General features: G+C 44.6%; 1 protein-coding gene across 1 annotated transcript; it reads right to left on the minus strand.

Annotated features, from left to right (window-relative positions):
- Positions 1–5,013: 5,013 nt before the first annotated feature.
- Positions 5,014–20,252, minus strand: HTR5A (5-hydroxytryptamine receptor 5A). Its single transcript, XM_035254297.3, has 2 exons — positions 18,700–20,252; positions 5,014–6,704 (listed from the first exon to the last, which is right to left on the minus strand). The coding sequence occupies exons 1-2, from the start codon at positions 19,438–19,440 to the stop codon at positions 6,372–6,374; spliced, it is 1,074 nt and encodes a 357-aa protein (XP_035110188.1). The 5' UTR covers positions 19,441–20,252; the 3' UTR covers positions 5,014–6,371.
- Positions 20,253–22,123: the final 1,871 nt, after the last annotated feature.

Genomic DNA, 22,123 nt, shown 5'->3' on the forward strand with positions numbered 1-22,123 from the left:
CCCCGTCTCTCCTAAAAATACAAAAATTAGCCAGGCATAATGGCCCACACCTGTAGCCCCAGCTACTCAGGAGGCTGGGGCATGAGAATCACTTGAACCCAGGAGACGAAGGTTGCAATGAGCTAAGATCACACCACTGCACTGCAGCCTGGTGACAGAGCAAGACTCTGTCTCAAATAATAATCATAATAATGAAAGCAAGCTAGAACCACCTTCTGCTGCTGAGTACACACTTACCACGGTGACGCCCCATCTCACAGCCTCTCTTCAGTCCCCCACGGCACAGCCTGACAGGGAGGAGCTGGGAAAGCAGACGTGTCTGCAGGGGCTCAGCTCCAGCCTTGCACAGCAGGGCGTGTTTGTATAGTGAATGATAACCTAAAGAGGGCATCAGGGAGGATCGCAAGCCCACTGTTTTATAGATCGTGGGAAGGGCAGCACAGCACACTTACCATGTACGCGTTCACAGTATGTATCGTCATGGGCTGCAGATAACGACTCTTCTGGTCAAGGATGGACTGCATATACAACAGTGGTCCCGTAAGATTATAACGGAGCTGAAATCTCCCACCCCCCAGTGACGTCGTAGCCATGGTAATGTGATAGTACAATGCATTTTCCTCATGCAAATCTAAGATGAAGAAAAGAAACAGCCCAAGCAAACCACCATGGACATCCTTCTGAAAAGAGTACCATCTCCTGAAGAACAGCCTCAGGCAGGTCCTTCAGGTGTCCGAAAGAAGGCACTGTTCTCATAGGAGATGACAGTTCCACGCGTGTTCTGGCCCTGAAGGCCTTCCTGTGGGACAAGGTGTGGAGTTGGAAGACAGTGACCTTGATGATCCTGACCCTGTGTGGGCCTGGGTTAATGTGTGTCTTAGTTTTTAACAAATAGTTTAAAATGTAAAAAATAAAACTAGAAACAGTTTAAACAGGAAAAAAGCTTATAGAATAAGGATACAAAGAAAGAAAATACTTCTATATAGCTGTACAATGCTTGTGTTTTAAGCTAAGTGTTATACAGAAAAGTCAAAAAGGTTTTTTAAACTAAAAAAATGTATAAAGTTAAAAAAGTTATGGTAAGCTAAGGTTAATTTACTGTTAACAAAAAGGAAAATATTTTTTAGAAATTTAGTGTAGGCCAGGCACAGTGGCTCACACCGGTAATCCCAGCACTTTGGGAGGCTGAGGTGAGTGGATCATCTGAGGTCAGGAGTTCAAGATCAGCCTGGCCAACATGGTGAAACCCCATCTCTACTAAAAATACAAAAATTAGCTGGACGTGATGGTGAGTGCCTGTAATCCCAGCTATTTGGGAGGCTGAGGCAGGAGAATCATTAGAACCCTGGAGGGGTGGAGGTTGCAGTTAGCCAATATCATGCCATTGCACTCCAGCCTGGGCGACAAAAGCAAAACTCCATCTCAGAATAAAAGAAGGATTCACCTAGGGCTCCTCCACTGCAGCGAGTTCCATTCATGGCAAGTGCCCTATACAGCTGCACCATTTTACCACACCATTTTAAATAATTTTTTACTGTACCCTTCCTACATTTAGATATGTTTAGATACACAAACCCATTACCATCATGTTACAATTGCGTATGGTATCCAGTACAGCAACAGGTTCACAGGTGTGCATCCTAGGAGCAAGAGGCTACACCGTATAGCCTGCCTGTATAGTGGGCTGTCCCCTCTAGGTGTGTCTAAGTGCACTCTGTGACGTTTGCACAGTGTTGAAATTGCCTAATGATGTATTTCTCAGCACATCCTCATGGTTATGAGACTGTAAGTGAATCTCAGCCCCTCCCCTTATTAGCACCAGAGGCAGAGTTGCCATGTCCCTTACTTCCCATCTGTTGTCCCTCATCTGCCGGGAACTCCTTGTTAGGCCACTGGGACTGGTGCAGTGAAGATCACGGTTAGCTCGTTCCTGATCTCTGGGGCAGATTTGGTCTGGGAAGCTGGCGCCACACAGAGGGTGACCTCCAGTCACCAAATATCGCAAAGGAAAAGGACACTGTTCAAAAGATATCCTGTGAAAGCTGGTGCTTTTGCAGTGTCTATGAGGGCTGTACTTGGTGTAGACGCCGGAGGGGAGGAAGTGGCTGTTTTATGTCCCTGCCCTCATCTGGCTCCTGCAAATCATTCTGTACAGCCCCCTTTTAGGGGCTGTTTCTTTGTTAAAGTACAGAGACCAAGAGCTAGAGTTTGGAGCCAGGTCCTCGGGCTCTGATCCTGCTCTAATTTGCTAGTCGTTTCATCTTGGATGAGAATTTAATTTCTACAAGACCCAAGTGACTTTTGTGTTAAATCTCCATAGTACCTCTGAGGGTTATTGTTAGGACCAAATAGGTGTGGCTATGAAGCGCATAGCGCAGTGCCTGTGTGGGGTCAGGGCTTAATAAACGTTAACGATCATTTGCTTGGTTGTGGGGAAGCTGATTAAATTTGCTGCGTGTTGTGGTGTCTTCCTTGATTCCCTCCCACTGCTCGCAGAGCCTTGAGCCAGACCTCAGTGAACACGGCCAGCAGCTGACCCAAGCTATTACAAAGGAGGCCATGGTAGAAGGGATCATGAGTTTCAAGGATACTCCCGATGGAAAGGCAAATCCCTTTCAGGAGGAGACAGACGAAGATGGAAGGCCAGGTGCAGCTGGACCACAGCACTCAGGACAGCTAGGAAAGAATTACCCGGGGCTGGTGGTCCTGACAGAGCCATTTTTATCAGTGGCCAGTGGCCAGGCTGGACCTCCATCCTCCTGGAGCTGGCCCCTCCCCAGAACAGTGGGGATGGTGGACACCAATGTCCTGAGTGGGACCTCACGAAGGTGGGGAAGACAGCTGCAAACCGCAGATGGCCCCAGCAAACCATCAGGGCCCAGCCCATGAGCAGTGCAAAAGCTCTCCTTTCCTGATACAAGACAGAGAGCTTTGAAAAGCCCACCTGCTCCCCTCCTCTGATCCCATCCCCTGGCCACTAACCACATCGCTGCTTGCCAATCACTTTCACTCAGCATCCGAGCTGTGGACTCAGTCTTTACTTTCTCTTTAATAGAAACATGGCAGAGTGTTGTCTCTACAGCCTCTTTGGCTATGAGCAAGGAACTGTGAATCCAACAGCCAACATAGAAGCAAAAATGCTCCCCATGGGAAGTAGAGACAAAAGAACAGGCTTTTATCAAGAATTGATCCCTACAATCTGGTCTGATGTTAATACAGACTCAGAAACATCTTCCACTAGTCTTTCACCACCGTGCAATGAAAATCTCAAACTGATCATGGCCTCCAGAGGGCTCAGATCACTCATCAGGAGAGAATTCTCTCCTTGGTACATCGTCTTTAGGCGGGAGATCTCTGCATTTTGTTCAACATATTCTACAAGATCTGAAAGGAGGGCTTTGGATGGTTCACACCAGTCACCCTATAGAGAGGCCCTGCAGCAAACGCTCCAGCCTTCTCCAGGTGCACCATCTAATAATGGCGGTTGCTGCAATCTGGCATGGGAACCGGATTATAGTAATTTGAGCAATTTCTTCTGTTCATGATTCATATAAATTTCTAACCGGATAAAATATTAGCAGTCAGGCATGAACGAACGTGTTTTACAAACATTTGATTTGCATACTAGAGGCTAAAAGTCAGTGAATGTCTGTCATTTCTTAGTGGGGTATAAACAAATTTTGGTACTGAAATCGAAGCAAAATAATTCATTAATTGCCACTTCTTTCTTCTCATATGCGGCATGTTTCTTGCTCTAGATAGCATATGCAGGGTGTTGTATATAACATATAAGTGACACCCGGGAGGTGTTAAATATGTATTGAGTGATAAAAGCCATGAGGCTGGCTCAGCTTATGAAAACATTAATAAAACCCTGGCCGGGCGCGGTGGCTCAAGCCTGTAATCCCAGCACTTTGGGAGGCCGAGGCGGGTGGATCACGAGGTCAAGAGATCGAGACCATCCTGGTCAACATGGTGAAACCCCGTCTCTACTAAAAATACAAAAAATTAGCTGGGCATGGTGGCGCGTGCCTGTAATCCCAGCTGCTGAGGAGGCTGAGGCAGGAGAATTGCCTGAACCCAGGAGGCGGAGGTTGCGGTGAGCCGAGATCACGCCATGGCATTCCAGCCTGGGTAACAAGAGCGAAACTCCATCTCAAAAAATAATAATAAATAAATAAAATCCTCAGTTGGGGGTTGAATTAATATTATGATAACATCGTTCTCCAACCAGGGTATGAAGAATCCTGGGAGAGTCAGGTAGTAATTGAAGGCACCAGAAAAATGTGGCACGTCTTCTTCAAACTTCACTGTATTGAAGAGGGTGAACTTTTAAACAGTAAGACACACGCGATTTATGGAGGAAAAGTTTTCACACGGATTTTCAGGCAGAACAGACTTAAACTTCTACCCTCGACTCTAGTGTCACCTCTCCAGACTCCTCCTGTTGGCATATTTCCTCTCTGCCATGGGGTACTTAATAAAGTTTTTAAAACACTTCCCTGATTAAAACAATAGAAGGCAATAGCATGTGTTGTTCTCTCTGATTTCAAGTAGTCATGGAGGAAGGTAGCTTGAGTAAGTGAACAGTCTGTATTTTAAAATACTCGTGGGTCAGGAGGCTGAGGCAGGAAAATTGCCTGAACCCAGGAGGTGGAGGTTGCGGTGAGCCGAGATTGCGCCATTGCACTCCAGCCTGGGTAACAAGAGTGAAACTCCGTCTCAAAAAATAAATAAATAAAAATAAAATAAAATACTCGTGGGCTTAGCACTTCCAGTGATATATACAGAAGACAAATCTGAGGATGTTTCTAAATGAATTCTTCAATTCCTATCACGACATTTCTCGAGGAATCTGCTTGAATGCATAAAGATCTGCATTTAGCATCTTGTGACTTGACAGGTGTCTAACATTTGTTTTCTCACATTCTTTCGATAAAGCCAGTATTTGCAATAAAGGCAAGACTAAACTTCAAGCCAAGATCACATATAAATGATTGCAAATTTCCTGTCTGAACTCTCAATTGATATTATTTATTATATACAATACATTGCATGAATTACAATAACTCAGAGATTATGATAATGTATAATTCTTTAATTCATGCATTTAAAGAGTCAGGGACATAGCAGACCACAGGCAGTTTTATTGCCTAGGATTTTAAAAAAATTTTTGTATAATGGCACTGGTTTTATATGATCATACAAATGCTGCGTCATCATCAACTGGCTCGCCAAGTATACTGTCCATTTGTAGACAACCGAGGCTGCAGCTCATCACCGTTCTACCTTTTCCATTATTTACTCATGTTGGCCTCCTAGCAGGCATTCACATACCAACAAAAAATAGCAGTTAGCAAATTCATCAAGGAGGCCCCCGAAGTGCCTGTGTTTGGGGCCTTCATAGTCATTGATCATGAAACGCTCAACCTTATTGCAGCTGAGCTATAATCTCATGATGTGAGGACAAAGGTCTTTGCCTAGAAACACTTAAATATATTCCACACACATGAAACCAGTAGCAAAGAAGGAAGTCTGACAGACTGTGTGAAACCAGGAGACCTTTCTACTGTTTATAAATTGTTGCTTCAAAATGGAAGGAAGGAGTTGACCCTCAGTGCCTGTTTCATGTGAAGGGATTGCATTTTGGAGTAAACTAGCCAGCTAGAATGTTTGCCTCTTTCATAGTTTTCTCTCTCTCTCTCTCTCTCTCTCTCTCTCTCTCTCTCTCTCCTCTGTGTGTGTGTGTGTGTGCGCGCGTGGTTGCCACAAACAAAACCTTAAAGCTAATATTCCCTGCCCTCATGGATAGGACTATGCACTTTAATATATTTGGAGACAGTGCTTTGTGGTCAACTCTTGGGGCATACCCCATTGGTATTAGGGTATGTGTACTAGGACCACAGAGGAGAATATTTGAAATGGGGACTGTGCCAGAAAGCATGGAACTATGGTCTCCTACCCCCAGATGTCTACATCATGACTTGTTCATTCTTTTCTATCCATTCTCAACCTGCCCATATTGTTTTACCTCCTTCTCCTCATCTGCCCTGTTTGCCTTCTGTAGGACAATGTCCATCACCATGCCAAGTGAATAGGGGAGGAAAGGACACTTTGTGGGCAAAGTCCGTGGCTGTCAGCGCAGAGGAAGGGATAGTAGGTAAGAGAGATACATGACATCATCAAAACTGCTGTGAGGATTCATATTCCCAGTGAGGAGGTGGAAAAGGCCAGTGCAGTTCTGGAGATGACCCTGGAGAATGGTGAGGATTCATCTCTCCACGTGGCTGTTGGGTGGGGATGGGAAATGGATGAACTGGGAATTCCAATGAAGTATGGGAAGAAAGTACCTTTGATCCTAGTCCTCTCGCTCAGTGTTGCCTAGAAAAGAAGTTCTTGAAGGCGCTGTTGTAGTTCTTGTTGAAGGCCGTATAGATCAGGGGATTAAAGAAGGAGTTGGAATAGCCAAGCCACAGGAAGATGCTTTTCCAGATGGCGGGGATGTCACAGGAGCAGAGGGGACTGATGAGCTCCGTGAGAAAGAAGGGGATCCAGCAGAGTGCGAACACACCAATGAGGATGCCCACCATGAGGGCAGCCCGCTGCTCCTTCTGCTCGCGCCACGTGTCCCCTTCTGTCTGGAAGGTGACGGTGGCATGGCGGACCGTGAACACCATCTGGGGCTGTTTGGTGGGGTCCTTCACCTGTAAAAGACAAGCAGGAGTTTTAGGAGGAGCCAAGTCTGTCTACCTGCCAGACTGAACCCAGACACTGACAGGCCTGGACTCCGCACATCCAGTTCCAGGGAAGGTCCCAACCGATAGGTGTGGGAGCCTGAAGGCCTGTGGCACACACCGTCAGACATGGGAACCAGGCACTGGAGCTGGGGTGTTTGCTTATGTCTTAGAAATGAAAGAACCAGATGTGATAGAATTGACGTCATGAAAATGGACTCCCTATTGTTGTCTGTTCAACAGAGGCAGTGGCATAAACGAGCAGGTGACATGGCATGCATGACTTAGTGGCAGAGTTGTCTTTTCAACAGAGGCGGTGGCATAAACGAGCAGGTGACTTAGTGGTAGAGGTACACACGCCATCAAAAGTGTGCTAGATTGTACCCTTAGGATCACATTTCCTACCATCTTTATAACCTTCTGGGCTCGTGTAAGTCCCCTCTATAATGTTTAAACTTTCTAGAACTTTTCCTCTGTCATAAAGATCCTACTGCTGTGCTCTGTAGCGTGTTCTGTTTGAGGCAGTCCAGTGGCCAGGACACTTCTCTCTGGGTCTATTCTGTGTCTTCCTCTATGTCCCTATATTTATGTAAAACAGATACCCCAGTCTTTTAGAGTCTCCCCTTGGGTGCCCCCAAGGCCTCCACAGGGTAGGTTCCCACAGAATCAGGCCCTCCAGTTCACTTCTTTCTCTCAAGGAGTGGAATTCCTGGGAAGGGAAGCTCTTCCTCCATTCCGGTCCTATTTTTAGCTGTTGGGAGAACTGATATGCTGAGTGTGTACTGATGAGGCAGCCTAAACATGAAGCAACTGTAAATTCACTGCATCAGGAAATTCCTCCATCCAATCAAAATGTGGGACCATTTTGGAGCCAGTCATTCTCTGGCAGGTGAGAGTGCATTGACATTAAATTGTACTCTTCCCTCTCCACCATACTGTGACTCCAGTACCTTCAAATGATTCACACAGCCTGTTCTCAAAGAGCATACTCTCTTTTAGGCAAAGAACTTTCAGGTCAATCGAACTCACTTAACTCATTCTTGGCCGCATTTATAAAGTGGACTCAAGAGGAACTGACTTACAATCATATGAAATAACAGGTGGAAACAGGAACACCGTGGTTAAGGCAATGTTACTTGATGAATAAATCACCAAATTTGTAGAATAGGCTTGTTGACATTTATTTGCAAAACAGTATAACATCAAGTACTATACACTAAATTAAATTTAAAAGAAGACAGATAATAAAACAAATAGTCCATAATAAGGCAACCTTTAAAAACACATATAAAATAAGCACTGAAAATCTCTCTGTACCTCTTGATGTAACTCTGTAACCAGAGTTACCTTTGGTTACTGATTTATCAATACATATCTGGAAATGCATTTGAGGGGATTCATTTATAGAAATCCAAACCATAATTAGCTTAATTTTTCAGCATAAAAGAAAGAGGGAAAGCTACCCATTTTCTTAAGAGAATTCAACCCCACGGTAACATCATGGAAGCTGTTTTCCCTATTGTCTCCAAATGGCAATAAAACAGGAATCTAGCTGGACTCTTCAACCCTCTGGAAATTCTCCTTCTTGGCACATTTTTATGAGTGACAATGGGGACACTGGTCACATTGTGATCACATAAAGAATGCTGGTTGCACTGAAGATGCTGCCTATACTGGAAACACCATGGATTCTGGTCATACTAGAGATGCTGTTCACACTGGGAATGCTGGTTACACAGGAGATGCTGTTCACACTGGTGATACCATGGATGCTCATTACACTGTCGATGCTGGTCATACTGGATATACCATGGATGCTGGTCACACTGTGGATGCTGGTCACACTGGAGACACCATGGATGCTGGTCACGCTGGAGATACCATGGAAGCTGGTCACACTGTGGATGCTGGTCACACTGTGGATGCTGGTCACACTGGAGATACCATGGATGCTGGTCACACTGTGGATGCTGTTCACACTGGAGACACCATGGATGCTGTTCACTGTGGATGCTGGTCACACTGGAGACACCATGGATGCTGTTCACACTGTGGATGCTGGTCACACTGTGGATGCTGTTTGCACTGTGGATGCTGTTCACACTGTGGATGCTGGTCACACTGGAGACACCATGGATGCTGTTCACACTGCGGATGCTGTTCACACTGTGGATGCTGTTTGCACTGTGGATGCTGTTCACACTGTGGATGCTGGTCACACTGGAGACACCATGGATGCTGTTCACACTGCAGATGCTGTTCACACTGTGGATGCTGGTCACACTGGAGATACCATGGATGCTGTTCACACTGTGGATGCTGGTCACACTGGAGACACCATGGATGCTGTTCACACTGCAGATGCTGTTCACACTGTGGATGCTGGTCACACTGGAGATACCATGGATGCTGGTCACACTGGTGATGTCAGTGACACTTAGTGCTTGATTTAGACATTTTTCTCAGTTTAGTCATAGAACTCCAAGTTGTTCAGAAAAGAATATTTTTCTATCACCTTGTGAAATGTTGATTATTTTACTGGGCCATCTTTGGTGCTGCATTCAGCATCAACTGGCTTGATAGAAGAAAGCATGACATTGATTTAAAATGGTACCTCTGGGACAATAAAGGCTCCAGCTGCTAGGAGGATCTTTGTTGCTTGTGGAGTTTCAGGTTTCTGATGCCCTCAAATGGTGAATTTGTTTGCTTACTCTATGGCGCTCTGGTTTATTGACTCCTTAGCTCTTTGCTGTCTTCTAATCAATGGTTGCAATAAAGCAATTAATTGAGTCTGAAAATAATGCTCTGTTAATTACTGTACCAAACCTGGTCATTAGTAAACTCACAGAAAGAGAGGAAGTAGGGTTAAAAAGTGAACAGTTAAGCCAAATTAATTTTTCCTAATAATCTCTGAAATGCATGTAAAGCACATACCTCACAACTTAAGATTCATTTATAAATTTTTTTCTAAATGAACACTTAGCCTCATCTCCCTCAGCAAACAAGTTCGGAGACAGGTGCATATGTGTTAGAGCTTTCATTCTTCCAAAAGGATTGTGTGCTAAATAATTATTTACCGGTTAATCATAAATATGATATGTTCTTTTATTTCATCCAACCACTCTGCTTTGCCTCTCTAATAATCAATGGATTACCGCCAATAATGGGTATTGGAAATAAGGGACAAAGACTCCTACCTTGGAAGTGTGGTTTCAGGCGATTTGCAAGTTAGACCACAGAATAAAAATGTTTAATTAAAAACGGTCTTACACATTAAGGAAGGCTCCATGAGGGTGTGAATAAAAATGGCCCCACAAACTTAGGACAAAACTAATTGTTCTACAACTGTAATAACAAACGGGCTTTTTTTCTTGCTTCAACCTCTTCAATTGATCAAGGACAGTGCCATTTTGTGAATACACACTTGTAAACCAATTAATCTGTGTCAGCCCTCGCTTCTGAAAGTCAGCCATTTAGGGTCAGACTCAACCTAATAAACACAGCTCTGAGCATCAATCATCCAATGGTAAACCGCATTCTGAGTAAACCCCATTCTGCAGCTGATGTCAGTCTGCTGCTCCTCAAGTGTCCTCCAGTGTCTGAACCGAGACCACCCCAACTCATGGATGACTGGCACCCCGCTCTGCTCTGGGAGATTGTTGTCAAGCATTGCTTCCTCTCACTATTCTGAGTCAAAGATTCAGCTTTGTATATTTCAGATTCTGAACAGTAGTGGCATCACCCATGGACAGTTCTGGAGGTCATTTCGAAGACTCCCTGGGGTCCTTGGACCACAAGCGCATTCACTGGGCCCCAAACTCAGTTGCCCTTTGCATCTGCAGCCAAGTGCCTCAATCTCAACAAGGATTTGAGTTCTGCCTCATTTCACTGGGCTCTGAATGCCCAATGGATTTTGTTATCCTAAGATTCGTGACAGCTGGGTCCTTGGATAAGGTTGCAAGGCTGAGGTGTTTGCATGATGTAACTAGATCTTTGACTGAGAGATCTACCATTAGGTAATTGTCTTAGATCGATGTATAAAGCTTTCAACCTCTTGCCATGAAGCTGTATCATTTGGCAAACATTGTCACGCCATTGTTGTACTCATCCTACAGCCGCTTGCTTTGCTTTTGTGTTGTCTACATGTACAAAGCCTTGCTGCATGGGGTTTTGCTTTGTCCTGCAATGCCTTCTTCTGTTGAATACAGAAGGAACTATTCTGTAAGGCATTGGCTTGTTATATTTCCAAGGTAATCCAAGCAGGACCTGAGCGCTCATGATTTGAAGACCATTATTAGGCCAGTGTCCAATTTATGAAAAAGCAATTGATCAAACTTTGCTTGTGGTCCCCTACAAAACTTTTATGAGGGCACTCCTGACTTGTCGAGTGATGGAAATATATCACTTGGCTCCATCGTTTTCCAGCTTAATGACAGTTGTGTGGACAATTGTGTGTCCCCTTCTGCCATCTGTTTAGTCCTGGATCCTGAGACTATTCACAAGCACGAACTGTTGACCAATCACAGTCACCTTCTCGTGTTCTCCTGTGCCATGGCCCGCCTATGTCAAAATCCCAATCCTCTTTTTTTTTTTTTTTTTTTTTTTTTTTTTGAGACGGAGTTTCACTCGTTACCCAGGCTGGAGTGCAATGGCGCGATCTCGGCTCACCTCAACCTCCGCCTCCTGGGTTCAGGCAATTCTCCTGCCTCAGCCTCCCGAGTAGCTGTGATTACAGGCGCGCGCCACCGTGCCCAGCTAATTTTTTGTATTTTGAGTAGAGACGGGGTTTCACCATGTTGACCAGGATGGTCTCAATCTCTTGACCTCGTGATCCACCCGCCTCGGCCTCCCAAAGTGCTGGGATTACAGGCTTGAGCCACCGCGCCCGGCCCCCAATCCTCTTTTTTAAGAACTATTTCCTCTTTAAAATTGCATTATAATCCTAGCTCTTGCACTTTTCTTCACAAATGCCAAACTTTTTTTTTACTTAATGAGAAACAATTGATGAATCAAAAATTAATAAGTTATTTAAGAGAAGCTCTAGAAAAAGTAGGAGACAAACATCAAATGGCTAAAATTCAGCCTTAGTTGGTCTTTTGAGGCCTTAAAACAAAATTCTAACTCTGATATAGTACCAAAGATTTTGCAGCCTTCCGAAACCTACCATCTTTGCATGTCTCTATCTTGTATTTTTCTATTCAGCTTTATCTGACTTCCTAAATGAATCAGGGTTTTCTCAGGAAAAACACAATCACATTATAAATTACCAGAAGAAAAATCAGATTTATAGAATTTAAATTAAAACCCTTGTCTAGACCTAAGTTAAGAGCTATAATTAAGAAATATTCTAGGCCAGGCCTGGGGGCTCATGCCTGTAATCCCAGCACTTTGAGAAGCCAAGGTAGGAAAATCACTTGAAGTCCACAGTTTGAAACCATCCTGTGCAACACAGAGATACCCACTGCCACAAAAACTTTAAAAATTAGCCAGGTATGGTAGCATATTCCTGTAGTCCCAGTTACTCAGGAGGCTGAGGTGGGCGGTCTGCATGAGCCCAGGGCTCATGTTCAAGGCTGCAGTGAGCTACGACTGTGCCACTGTACTCTAGCCTGGGCAAAAGAGCAAGACCCAGTCTCAAAAAGAGAAAGAAAAGAAAAGAAGCAAAAGAAAGAAAATAGTAAAGAAGAAGAAGGAAAAATTTCTAAATTTTTGTTATAAAATTTATAATTTTGTTAGAATATCAAACAAAATTTTTATTTTCTTGAACTATACATGTTGTGTGGACTCATTAGTTAAATTAACTAAAATCCTCTCAGATAAAAAATACAGTTAAAAGCAGAAGCATAGAAAATAGAAAAGTTATATAACCCAGTTGTGAAAAATTTAAATATAAAAGTAGAAAATATATTATGTAAAGTAATTTTAGAAGGCTTTCTTTCTTTCTTTCTTTCTTTTTTTTTGAGACGGAGTTTCGCTCTTGTTACCCAGGCTGGAGTGCAATGGCGCGATCTCGGCTCACTGCAACCTCCGCCTCCTGGGTTCAAGCAATTCTCCTGCCTCAGCCTCCTGAGTAGCTGGGATTACAGGCACGCACCACCATGCCCAGCTAATTTTTTTGTATTTTTAGTAGAGACGGGGTTTCACCATGTTCACCACAATGGTGTTGATCTCTTGACCTTGTGATCCACCCGCCTCCGCCTCCCAAAGTGCTGGGATTACAGGCTTGAGCCACCATGCCTGGCCCAGAAGGCTTTCTTTTAAGGAGAGATTGAATAAAGATTCAAAGTAAACTAAATAAAGCTGGGCACAGTGGCTGATGCTTGTAACCCCAGCACTTTGGGGGGGCGGAGGCAGGAGGATCACTTGAGCTTAGGAGTTTGAGACCATCCTGGGCGACATGGTGAGACCCCATTGCTATAAAAAATACAAAAATTACCCAGGTGTGATGGCACATTCTTGAAGTCCCATCTACTTGGGAGGCTGAATAAAGATAGAAAATAGACTTCAGAAAACCTTTAAGCAGCAAACTTGTGTACACCCAACAGCTGAAGTATAAGCTTGCCCTGTCTTTCTATAAATGGCTTAAACCTGAATTTGAGAATTTAATAAGAAAAAATAAACTGAAATGTGAAATTGCCGATTTGCAAAATATCCAACATGGGATTAGACATTTCCAGATAGCCTTATAAAGTAAATGCTAGAAATCAATACAAGATACGGCTTTCTAGATAAAACACCCAAAAGGGCCTCTGTTCTCAAGGATTTGAGAGCCAAGATAAGAATTTGTATATATATTAATATATTGCTAGCAGAAGGAGACTTGAAAGAATGAACATCTTTCAAGGCTAAAAGACAAAATGACAACTATATACAATCTATCTAATAAAGCCAGTCCGAGGAATGTATTATCATGCAGCAATTCTTTGTCTTTTTAAACTTCCAAGGAAAATTTTCCGTAACAAGATATATAACTATATAAACGTTTTTGTTGATGTGGCTGTCACTATAACTACCGGTCACCTCACCACTATAGAACAACAGTTATGCCACATACATTTTTAAGTTGTCTGAAAAGCGAAAAAGCAAATCAACTTGTAGTAAGTTTTTAAAAATTAAAACAAAAAATTTCTTTAATAAAGCTATTGACGGCTGGGTGCAGTGGCTCACACCTAGAATCCCAGCACTTTGGGAGGATGAGGTGGGTGGAACACCTGAGGTCAGAAGTTTGAGACCAGCCTGGCCAACATGATGAAACCCCTATCTATACTAAAAATGCAAAAATTAGCCAGGCATTGTGGTGCACACTTGTAATCCAAGCTACTCGGGAGGCTGAGGCAGGAGAATTACTTGAACCCAGGAGGCAGAGGTTGCAATGAGCAAGATCATGCCACTGCACTCCAGCCTGGGTGACACAGGGAGCTGAAAGAAAAAGCTATTCGTTATACCAGATAGTGAAACAAGATAACACATGACAAATTTCTGGCTATAAAGTAAATTTTTCAAAGGCTTGAGAGAAAGTCAACCTTATTTAATGGAACAATTCAAGTAGCAACAATCTTTAGCAATCCTGCATGTAACTTATAACTGATATTTCCAGAACACTAGCGAAAGAATGCTGCTTCAGTGTATGACATTCCTACAATAGGTGGGGTCTGCTTCCGAATAAAAAGTGCTGCAGCCTTGTTCATGATGAGATTATGGCTGATTAGGTGTGGGAATGCCTACACTACATGCAATTTTTAAAATTACTAAAGAAATACTCGTGGTTCTAGAATCTCTATGGACAAGAGACTCCACAACCAGAAAATTTAAGTGAAGTAGAATGCTTAAGAGTTAAGAGCGGTTCTTCCTAGGTTACCCTGAATGTTCCTTTTCATGCAAATATGAAAATACGGGGCCATGCTCGGGGTGGATTAAGGTGATGGCATGACACCTGTCAGAGAACATTGCCTATTTTAAGGCAGTGTCACTGCTTAATTCAGTAACCTGGAGGCTTTGCCGCCTTGTCTCAGAGAAATTACAGGCATCAATTCAATTAGTCAACACATCGTCAGAACATTTCATATTAGCCTTTTAAATCTGATGTACCACATGTAATAAGCCCCAATTGCTAACGTAAACTATCCAATATTTTTCTGCTCATTGATTGATGGTTCCTGGCTACTTTCTTCTTCTCCTGTTGTAACATGGGTCACCCAGCAGCTCTGAAACCCTGAGACAAGGAAGGGGAATCACATGACTGAATTTCTATAGTTAAAGTATCCTGGCTCCAGAGAGAACTTGGATGCTCTCGTACCAAATGCAGATCTTTATATGCTTCTGCACAACTGTCCTGACACGTGATTCAACATGGCGAAACCCTGTCTCAACTAAAAATACAAAAAAGTTAGCTGGGTGTGGTGGCACATGCCTGTAATCCCAGCTACTCAGGAGGCTGAGACAGGAGAATTGCCTGAACCCAGGAGGCAGAGGTTGCTGTGAGCTGAGATTGCGCCATTGCACTCCAGCCTGGGGAACAAGAGCGAAACTCCGTCTCAAACAAAACAAAACAAAACAAAAACAGTATAAACTCATGTTGATCAACATGCAGTGTGAACATCACGTCTCCACAGATGAAAATTCATCATCAAGGAGGACCAGCCACAGTGGTGAAAATCTGGACCGTCATGGCCGTCTCTCCTGCAGCTCTGGCTGAATGAGGACCAAGAAAGGCAGACGGAGAAGGAAATGTTCCCATACACGTAGGAAAAGACTGAGTGCTCTTTAGCCCAGAACGAGTTTTAAACTTATTCTATTGATCAAGAGCAACCCATCTCAATCAAGATATTTTTGAAATGTTGTTATCTTAAGATTTGTCACCAAGTATGTCCTTGTATAAGGTTGTAGGGCTAAGGTGTTTGTGTTATCACTACATCTTTGATTAAGAGCTATCTACCGTTAGGTAATTGTCTTAGATCTGTGTACAAGGCTTCAAACGTCTTGTCACACAGGTGTACTGTTTAGCAAATGGCATCATGCTGATCATCTATCTATCCTACTGCTGCTTGCTTTGCTTTTGTTGCTGCCTGTCTGTATGCAGAGTCTTTTTGCATAGGTTGCTCTCCTGGGTGTAGGTCTGCTGCAGAGATCATACAGGAGTCAAAAGTTAAGTCTGCACAGTCTGTATCTGCATTGCTTCGGTACCATTGGGGGCCTGTAATTTTGAGAGTCAGTGCATTATTTATTTTGTCTATTATAAAGAGAATGAATAAGGATGGGATGGCAATTAGGGTTAGAATAAAAGAAGGTAAAGTAGTTCACACTGTCTCTACCTCCTGGGTATCTATAGCACCTGTGTAGATTATTGGTGTTAGCCCCACAGTTCTGCAAGTCAGGCCACCAAAGATGGACTCACTCTGGTAAATACCCATTGGAAGAACAACCAATCAACAACAGCATCTCACACAGAGGATGTCATCTACCCACAGCTCAACAATCCACCAATCCCGAAGGACCATAGCTCCCAAAAGTGCTGTTTCAGGTTTTCCCACATTCTGCTCTGCTCAGGGAGATCATGCCTGGACAGCACAGCCCCAGCTCACTCTAGGAAGCAAGGCATTTTCTTTGTCATTTTAATTCAGATCTCCAGCAGTGGCTTCCTCATCCTTTGACAAGGACAAGGCTTATCCGTCTTGTGGTTGCCAGATCCCAGCTCAGTGTCTGACCTGGGTTAGGGTTTCATGGTGTGTATTTAAATAAAACTCAGCAGAGAAAGAAATGAGAGACAAGTGTTGTGCTTTCCCTAGGTAACAGCTAGCTGGTGGTAGAACTGCATTTAGAAACTCTGACGCCCACTCCCACTACACAGAGCAATCAGGTGGCCTGGTTTGTAATTAACCCATCAACATAACATAAGGACAGAGGCAGCCCCACAGTGTATTTAGAGAACTGGATTATTTAGAGGCCTTGCCAAGCCAAGGGACCCATTTTCAAAACTAATCTGGCAGGGGGGTTGAGGGAGAGAGAAGAGAAGAGAGGATAGATAGATAGATAGATAGATAGATAGATAGATAGATAGATATAGATATAGATATAGATAGATATATAGATATAGATAGATAGATATGTGTGTGTGCACATGCGTGTGTGTGTGTCTATATAAAAAACACAAAGATGTTACAATGCTTTGCTTCTGCTATCACTGAAGCAGAGAAATGAGGGTGCCCCTCATCCTTTTACAACAAGCCTTGGAATAGAATTGTAATTAACTTTCTCTTTCTAAAGCTGTGTTTGGGGTTGACTGTAAATCATATTTGCCTGGATAAACATCAGAGGAGAGGAGAATTTATACAGGAGGGCCCTTGGGGGTGACCAGTCTTCTTATTCCTGGCTTGGAATTTGAGTGGACGCTCATATGCATGGAACATGGAAGCTTCAGTGTTCTTACCCAACAGCACTCTTTGTTCTGCTTAGACATCGAATAGATCAGAGTTTCCCAAATTCAGTACGATTGACATTTTGGTCTGAATAATTATCTGTTGAGGGGCTGCCCCGCGCATTGTACAATATTTAGCAGCATTCCTGACCTCTCTATATTACATGCCATTAGCACCCCATCCTCAAGTCTTGATCATCCCAACCATCTCCAGACAGCCCAAAATGTTTCCTCAGGGGCAATATCACCCATCGCTGAGAAGTGCTGATACAGATAAAAGGACAGGTAGCCTCTGACCCCTTGTTTTCTTCTTTCCTCTAGGATGATGCTGTCTCCCCTTTTTCCATAGCTACACCTCTGGTCCCTCTAAGCTTGATTGACTGGGGATGGTTAGAATTAGCTACTGACTCGAGAGAGCATTTGCAGAGCCCAGGGTGGGTGCCCTTCTCCCTCCCTAGACCAAAGTCCTCATGGGCAAAGACAACATCTCTATTATCCTCTTACCTGCACCAAGCCTATAGTATGCACTCCATATGCTTAATTAGATTGAATTTTTGTTCCAGAGTCAACGACAGAAAATGGGGACTGTGTAGACTTCTGGTCTAACCCAAATGTGTAAATTAGATTCAAGGAATCATCCTTGGTAATAAGGGTGGAGTGGTCTTCAGAACTGTGAGTCATAGGGTCAGATTATTAAGAGTTAACAAAAAGTAGGGGTGGGGGAAGAAGAAACACTCCCTTGCTGTTGAGTGATTGTCATGCAATAAATGCCTCTTGTAGAGAACTGGGGAATTGTCTTTCCTGAATTTTTAATTTCCTTCTGCAGCTTTGCTCACTTTCAGGAAGGCAGACAAGTGGTCCTCAGTCACACCTACAACCTAATATGGCCATGGGGGATAGACCCAGAAAGTAACACCCCAAGACCGTGGAAGCAGATAACAAATGCAGGCTCTGGGATTAATGCAGACAACATCTTCAATCTTACGTCAGGATGGGAGGATGTCACAGAAGGACAGTAACCTTGGTGATACCATATTTTGAATAAATCAGTTGCAGCAATTTGCAAAGCAAAATAATAGACTAGGATGAAACTCTAACCCGCATTACCTGACACATGGCAGTCTTCTTATCAAATCTTGCTCCCACCCTTGGATCCCCTAACACCCTCATTCTAAGAGCAAGAAGCTGTTAATTTTTCCAGTGTACTGAATCGGCATACACCAGATACTAGCTTATCCAGATGTTCTAAAGGGTGTTATAGATCCATAGAATTTGGGGGCCTAAGGGGACCCTGTAGAATGATACCATTGGAAATCCTCATGTTCCGCATATTTAACAAATAACCCATGAGAGAAGGAAAATAGCGTGATTAGCTCTGTGAGAGGGAACACGTCAGAACAAAGTACATCTCTGATGCCTTCTTCCACTCCCCCTACTCCCAAACCCAAAAAGTTCCACTTTCTACAAGTGTGAGGGGTGGGGCAGGTGGCCTGGAAATATAGCCTGTACAAATGCAAGTCGAGTATTTGTAAGGATTGCTGCAATACCCACCTCCACAGCTTCGGATACGGGTGAGACACTATTGGTTTTCCTGGAGCCCACGCGGAACTTGGCAGCCTTGTAGATCTTCCAGTACACGAAGAGCACCACGCAGAGCGGCAGGTAGAAGGCGCCCACGGTGGAGAACACGGCGTAGGAAGGCTCACGGCTGACCTGGCACTCCTCGCTGCCCTCAGAGTAAGTCTCTCCCCAGCCAAAAAGCAGCGGGGCCAGAGAGATGACAGCGGACAGCGCCCAGGTAAGCGCAATCATGACGTTGGAGACGCACTTGCGGGTACGGAGCGTGTATTCCAGGTGGCGCGTGATGGACCAGTAGCGGTCCAGGGCGATGGCCGTCACATTCCAGATGCTGGCCGTGCAGCAGAGCACGTCGCACGCGATCCACAGTTGGCACAGCCGCCGGCCCAGCTGCCAGCGGCGCCCGGACAGCTCGTGTACCAGGCTCAGCGGCATGACCAGCGCGGCTACCAGGACGTCCGAGATGGCCATGGACGCCACCAGGTTGTGGGGCACACGGTGGAAGGTGCGCACACGGAGGATGGTAGCCAGCACCAGCAGGTTCCAGGCGAACGTTGCTGCCACCAGAAAGCCCAGCAAGGTGAGAATAAGCACTCCGAAGACTGAATTCAGGGGCGGGCTGGGGCGCAGGTCATCTTTGCCGAGGCTGCGGTTGGTCTCCAAAGGGGAGGGGGTGGAGAGGGAAAAGGAGGTTAGGTTCACAGGTAAATCCATCTCTGGGTCAGGAGACCGGCCTGGGGTGCTTGCAGAAAGGGTGTTCAGGAGGACTTAAGGTGGCCACTGCGCCCAGAGCCAACCTGGATGTTTGCAACCTCTGGCCAGTGGTGGGGTTTCTGGAAAGTGCCTGTGAATTTGGCCCCAATCTCCTGTTAGTGAGCATCCGTGGGAGACGGCGTGGCTGCAAGTGCGGCAGGTCTGAAGCCCTGAGAGGCTACGGAAGCAGAGGCGAGGGGCTGCGTCTCCAGCCAGGGCCCTCCCAGGCTGTCAGGAGCCCCGGGCTCCTTGCCTCGGCGGAAAAGGCTATCTGGCGGCCCAGAACCGAGCATCTCCCCTATGGGGGAGAAGCAGGGCGGCCCGCAGCATGTGGATGCGGGAGAGGAGCTGGTGCGTCAGAGCAGTCGTTCTCACCGCTTTGCCTCCCTGCCCACCCTTCTCTCTAGGCAGCCGGCTGCAGCTTTAACTCCAGGCTAGGGAAGCCAGTCTGGGGGGAGACCTGCTTTCTGGGACCTGCCTTCTGTCCCGGTTGTACCCGCCACCCTGTCTGAGGCTGCATCTCCGCAGAGCGAATGCTGTCGCGCCCGCCTTATCCAAGTTGAGATCTAGCCCTACGTAAGCCATCAGCTGATAAGGCCTCCTCTCCCCTCCTCCTGGCTCGGAGCGCCTGCGGCTTTGGGGCTGTCCGCGGTGCTGCTGAGCTCCTGCGCTCCACTCGCCGGGCGGTTCTCAGCGCGCGCCCCCTCGTGCGGTGCTGTCCGCGGTGCTGTCCGCGGAGCTGCCGCCTCACCCTGCCCGGATGCCGGAGGGTTGGCGCTGTCCACGGTGCTGTCGCTCTTGCCTGAAATGGGTTCCCACGTGGAACAAGTTGACCAATGAACTTTCCTCGAAACGTTCCCCTAGCCACCCACACGCATCCCTCTAGGGGTGGTCTGGAGACTTTGAACACTGCTTTCTCAGCTTTCCATAAGTATCTGCTGTTCCTATAAGAGCTCCGAGTTTAGGGGTCTAAGATCATTTCACTAACTTTTGTTCTCTGCAAGATTTCAGCACATGATTGCCTTCTTCTTACCCAGCTCTCAGTTGCTTCCCTTAAGAGTTGTTTTCCTTAAAGGAGAAGAGGCTCTGAGATAGCAGGTGCTGCTGTTCCTAGAGATGGCTGAGGTGTTGGAGGTAGAATGCTTCACCTGGCTCCAAGGAATGACTGAAGAATGCTTTACCTCCTCAGAGTCATAAGGCAGCTGTGTAGTCCCCGTGGTTCCTACTAAATTTGCTTCTTGAGAAGGAAAAATTAGTATACAAGTTATTACGAGAGCTCCATCTCACACAAAAGAGGGAATGTAACTCTCCCCTCACACAAATCCCACAAACACATCCATATACATTGAGAAAATATCAAAAGCTTCTAACCAGAAGTTAAGATTTAAAGCACCTTATAAAGAAGCACATGATATAGCAATATAAAAGAAGTTAAAATTTTACAGCAAACCACCATGGTATGTGGATTCCTATGTAACAAACCTGCACATTCTTCACATGTACTCCAGAACTTGAAGTATAATAAAAATAAATAAATAAAAAGAAATTTTTTAAATGGCAACAGAAATGACATTAACGAAAGTAAGGTGGTAATAAGCTTTGTTTTTAAGTATATAAAATGTCATTAAAGTAAAATGAGTACATTTACAAGTAAATTGGATCAGAAACATTTTAGCTATTTAAAGGTTAGCAACGTGTCTTGGTATAAGATTTTGTTTCTTGCAGAGTAAAACAAGCTACAGGAGAATGCACTGAGAAAAGAGAAACTCCTCCACTGGAACCCAGAGGAGAGGATAAAATAATTAAAAACAGGATTATTCACAGGGCTGTTTCAGACACCACTTAAAAAGAGCTGATCGTGACTGCCTGCGTGCAGCAACTGTGCATGGCCCCAGTCAAGGAGCAAGCTTGTGCTTGTTTAGGGCACATCACCTTCTTGAGGTCATGGAACTAATTGGAATGAGATGTAAACTATGATCGTATTCTTTGAAAAAAGTTTTGCATCTAAACCTGGAGGAATGGATGAGCTGTGTTCCCCACAGGCAGGCTGCGATGGACCTCTTCATATAAATCTTGAAAGGCATTGTGGGCTTGCAATTATATTCCCTACTGATTCCCTGGGCCACAGCTGCCTGTACTGATAGTCAAGTGATCAACAAAACAGTCTAATAGAGACAAAGCCAAGGATAACTGAGGATAATTTGTTAAAATTAGAGTGCCATAAAGTAAGGGACTGAATAGAATATTCCCACAAAGGAGAGAGCCAATGGAGCATTTCCAGAGGGGATAACCCCTGTTCAGAAAGTCTGGTTTACCTCAAAAATACACAAATGAAAAATCATAGTATTTCAGTTTTATCTTAAAGCATAGCCCCAATTTTATCTTGAAAAATACTGAAAAGAAAAAAAAATCTGAAAGGTATAAAACTCCCATCTGCCATACAGTACCTCTGAAATGGCAGCATTGGGAAATATAATTTCCTGGGTTGTCACCTGTTGGGTTAAATTGTTTCTCTTCTTCCTCCCTTACACATGCCAGATTTATAAATGGAGGTCCTAACCCCTAGAACCTCATAGTGTGACTATATTTGGAAAAAAGGTCTTTAAAGGGATGATTGAGTTAAAATGAGGCCGTAGATAGGACC

Source organism: Callithrix jacchus, chromosome 11 (genome assembly GCF_049354715.1).
Source record: "Callithrix jacchus isolate 240 chromosome 11, calJac240_pri, whole genome shotgun sequence".
Lineage (NCBI taxonomy): Eukaryota > Metazoa > Chordata > Mammalia > Primates > Cebidae > Callithrix > Callithrix jacchus.

Excerpts from the sequence above, each read along its gene's own strand:
- HTR5A (XM_035254297.3), bottom strand. The coding sequence starts at position 19,440 with ATGGATTTACCTGTGAACCTAACCTCCTTTTCCCTCTCCACCCCCTCC. Across the intron at positions 6,705-18,699 it reads CCGTATCCGAAGCTGTGGAG|GTGAAGGACCCCACCAAACA; the intron begins GTGGGTATTGCA and ends TGTCTTTTACAG.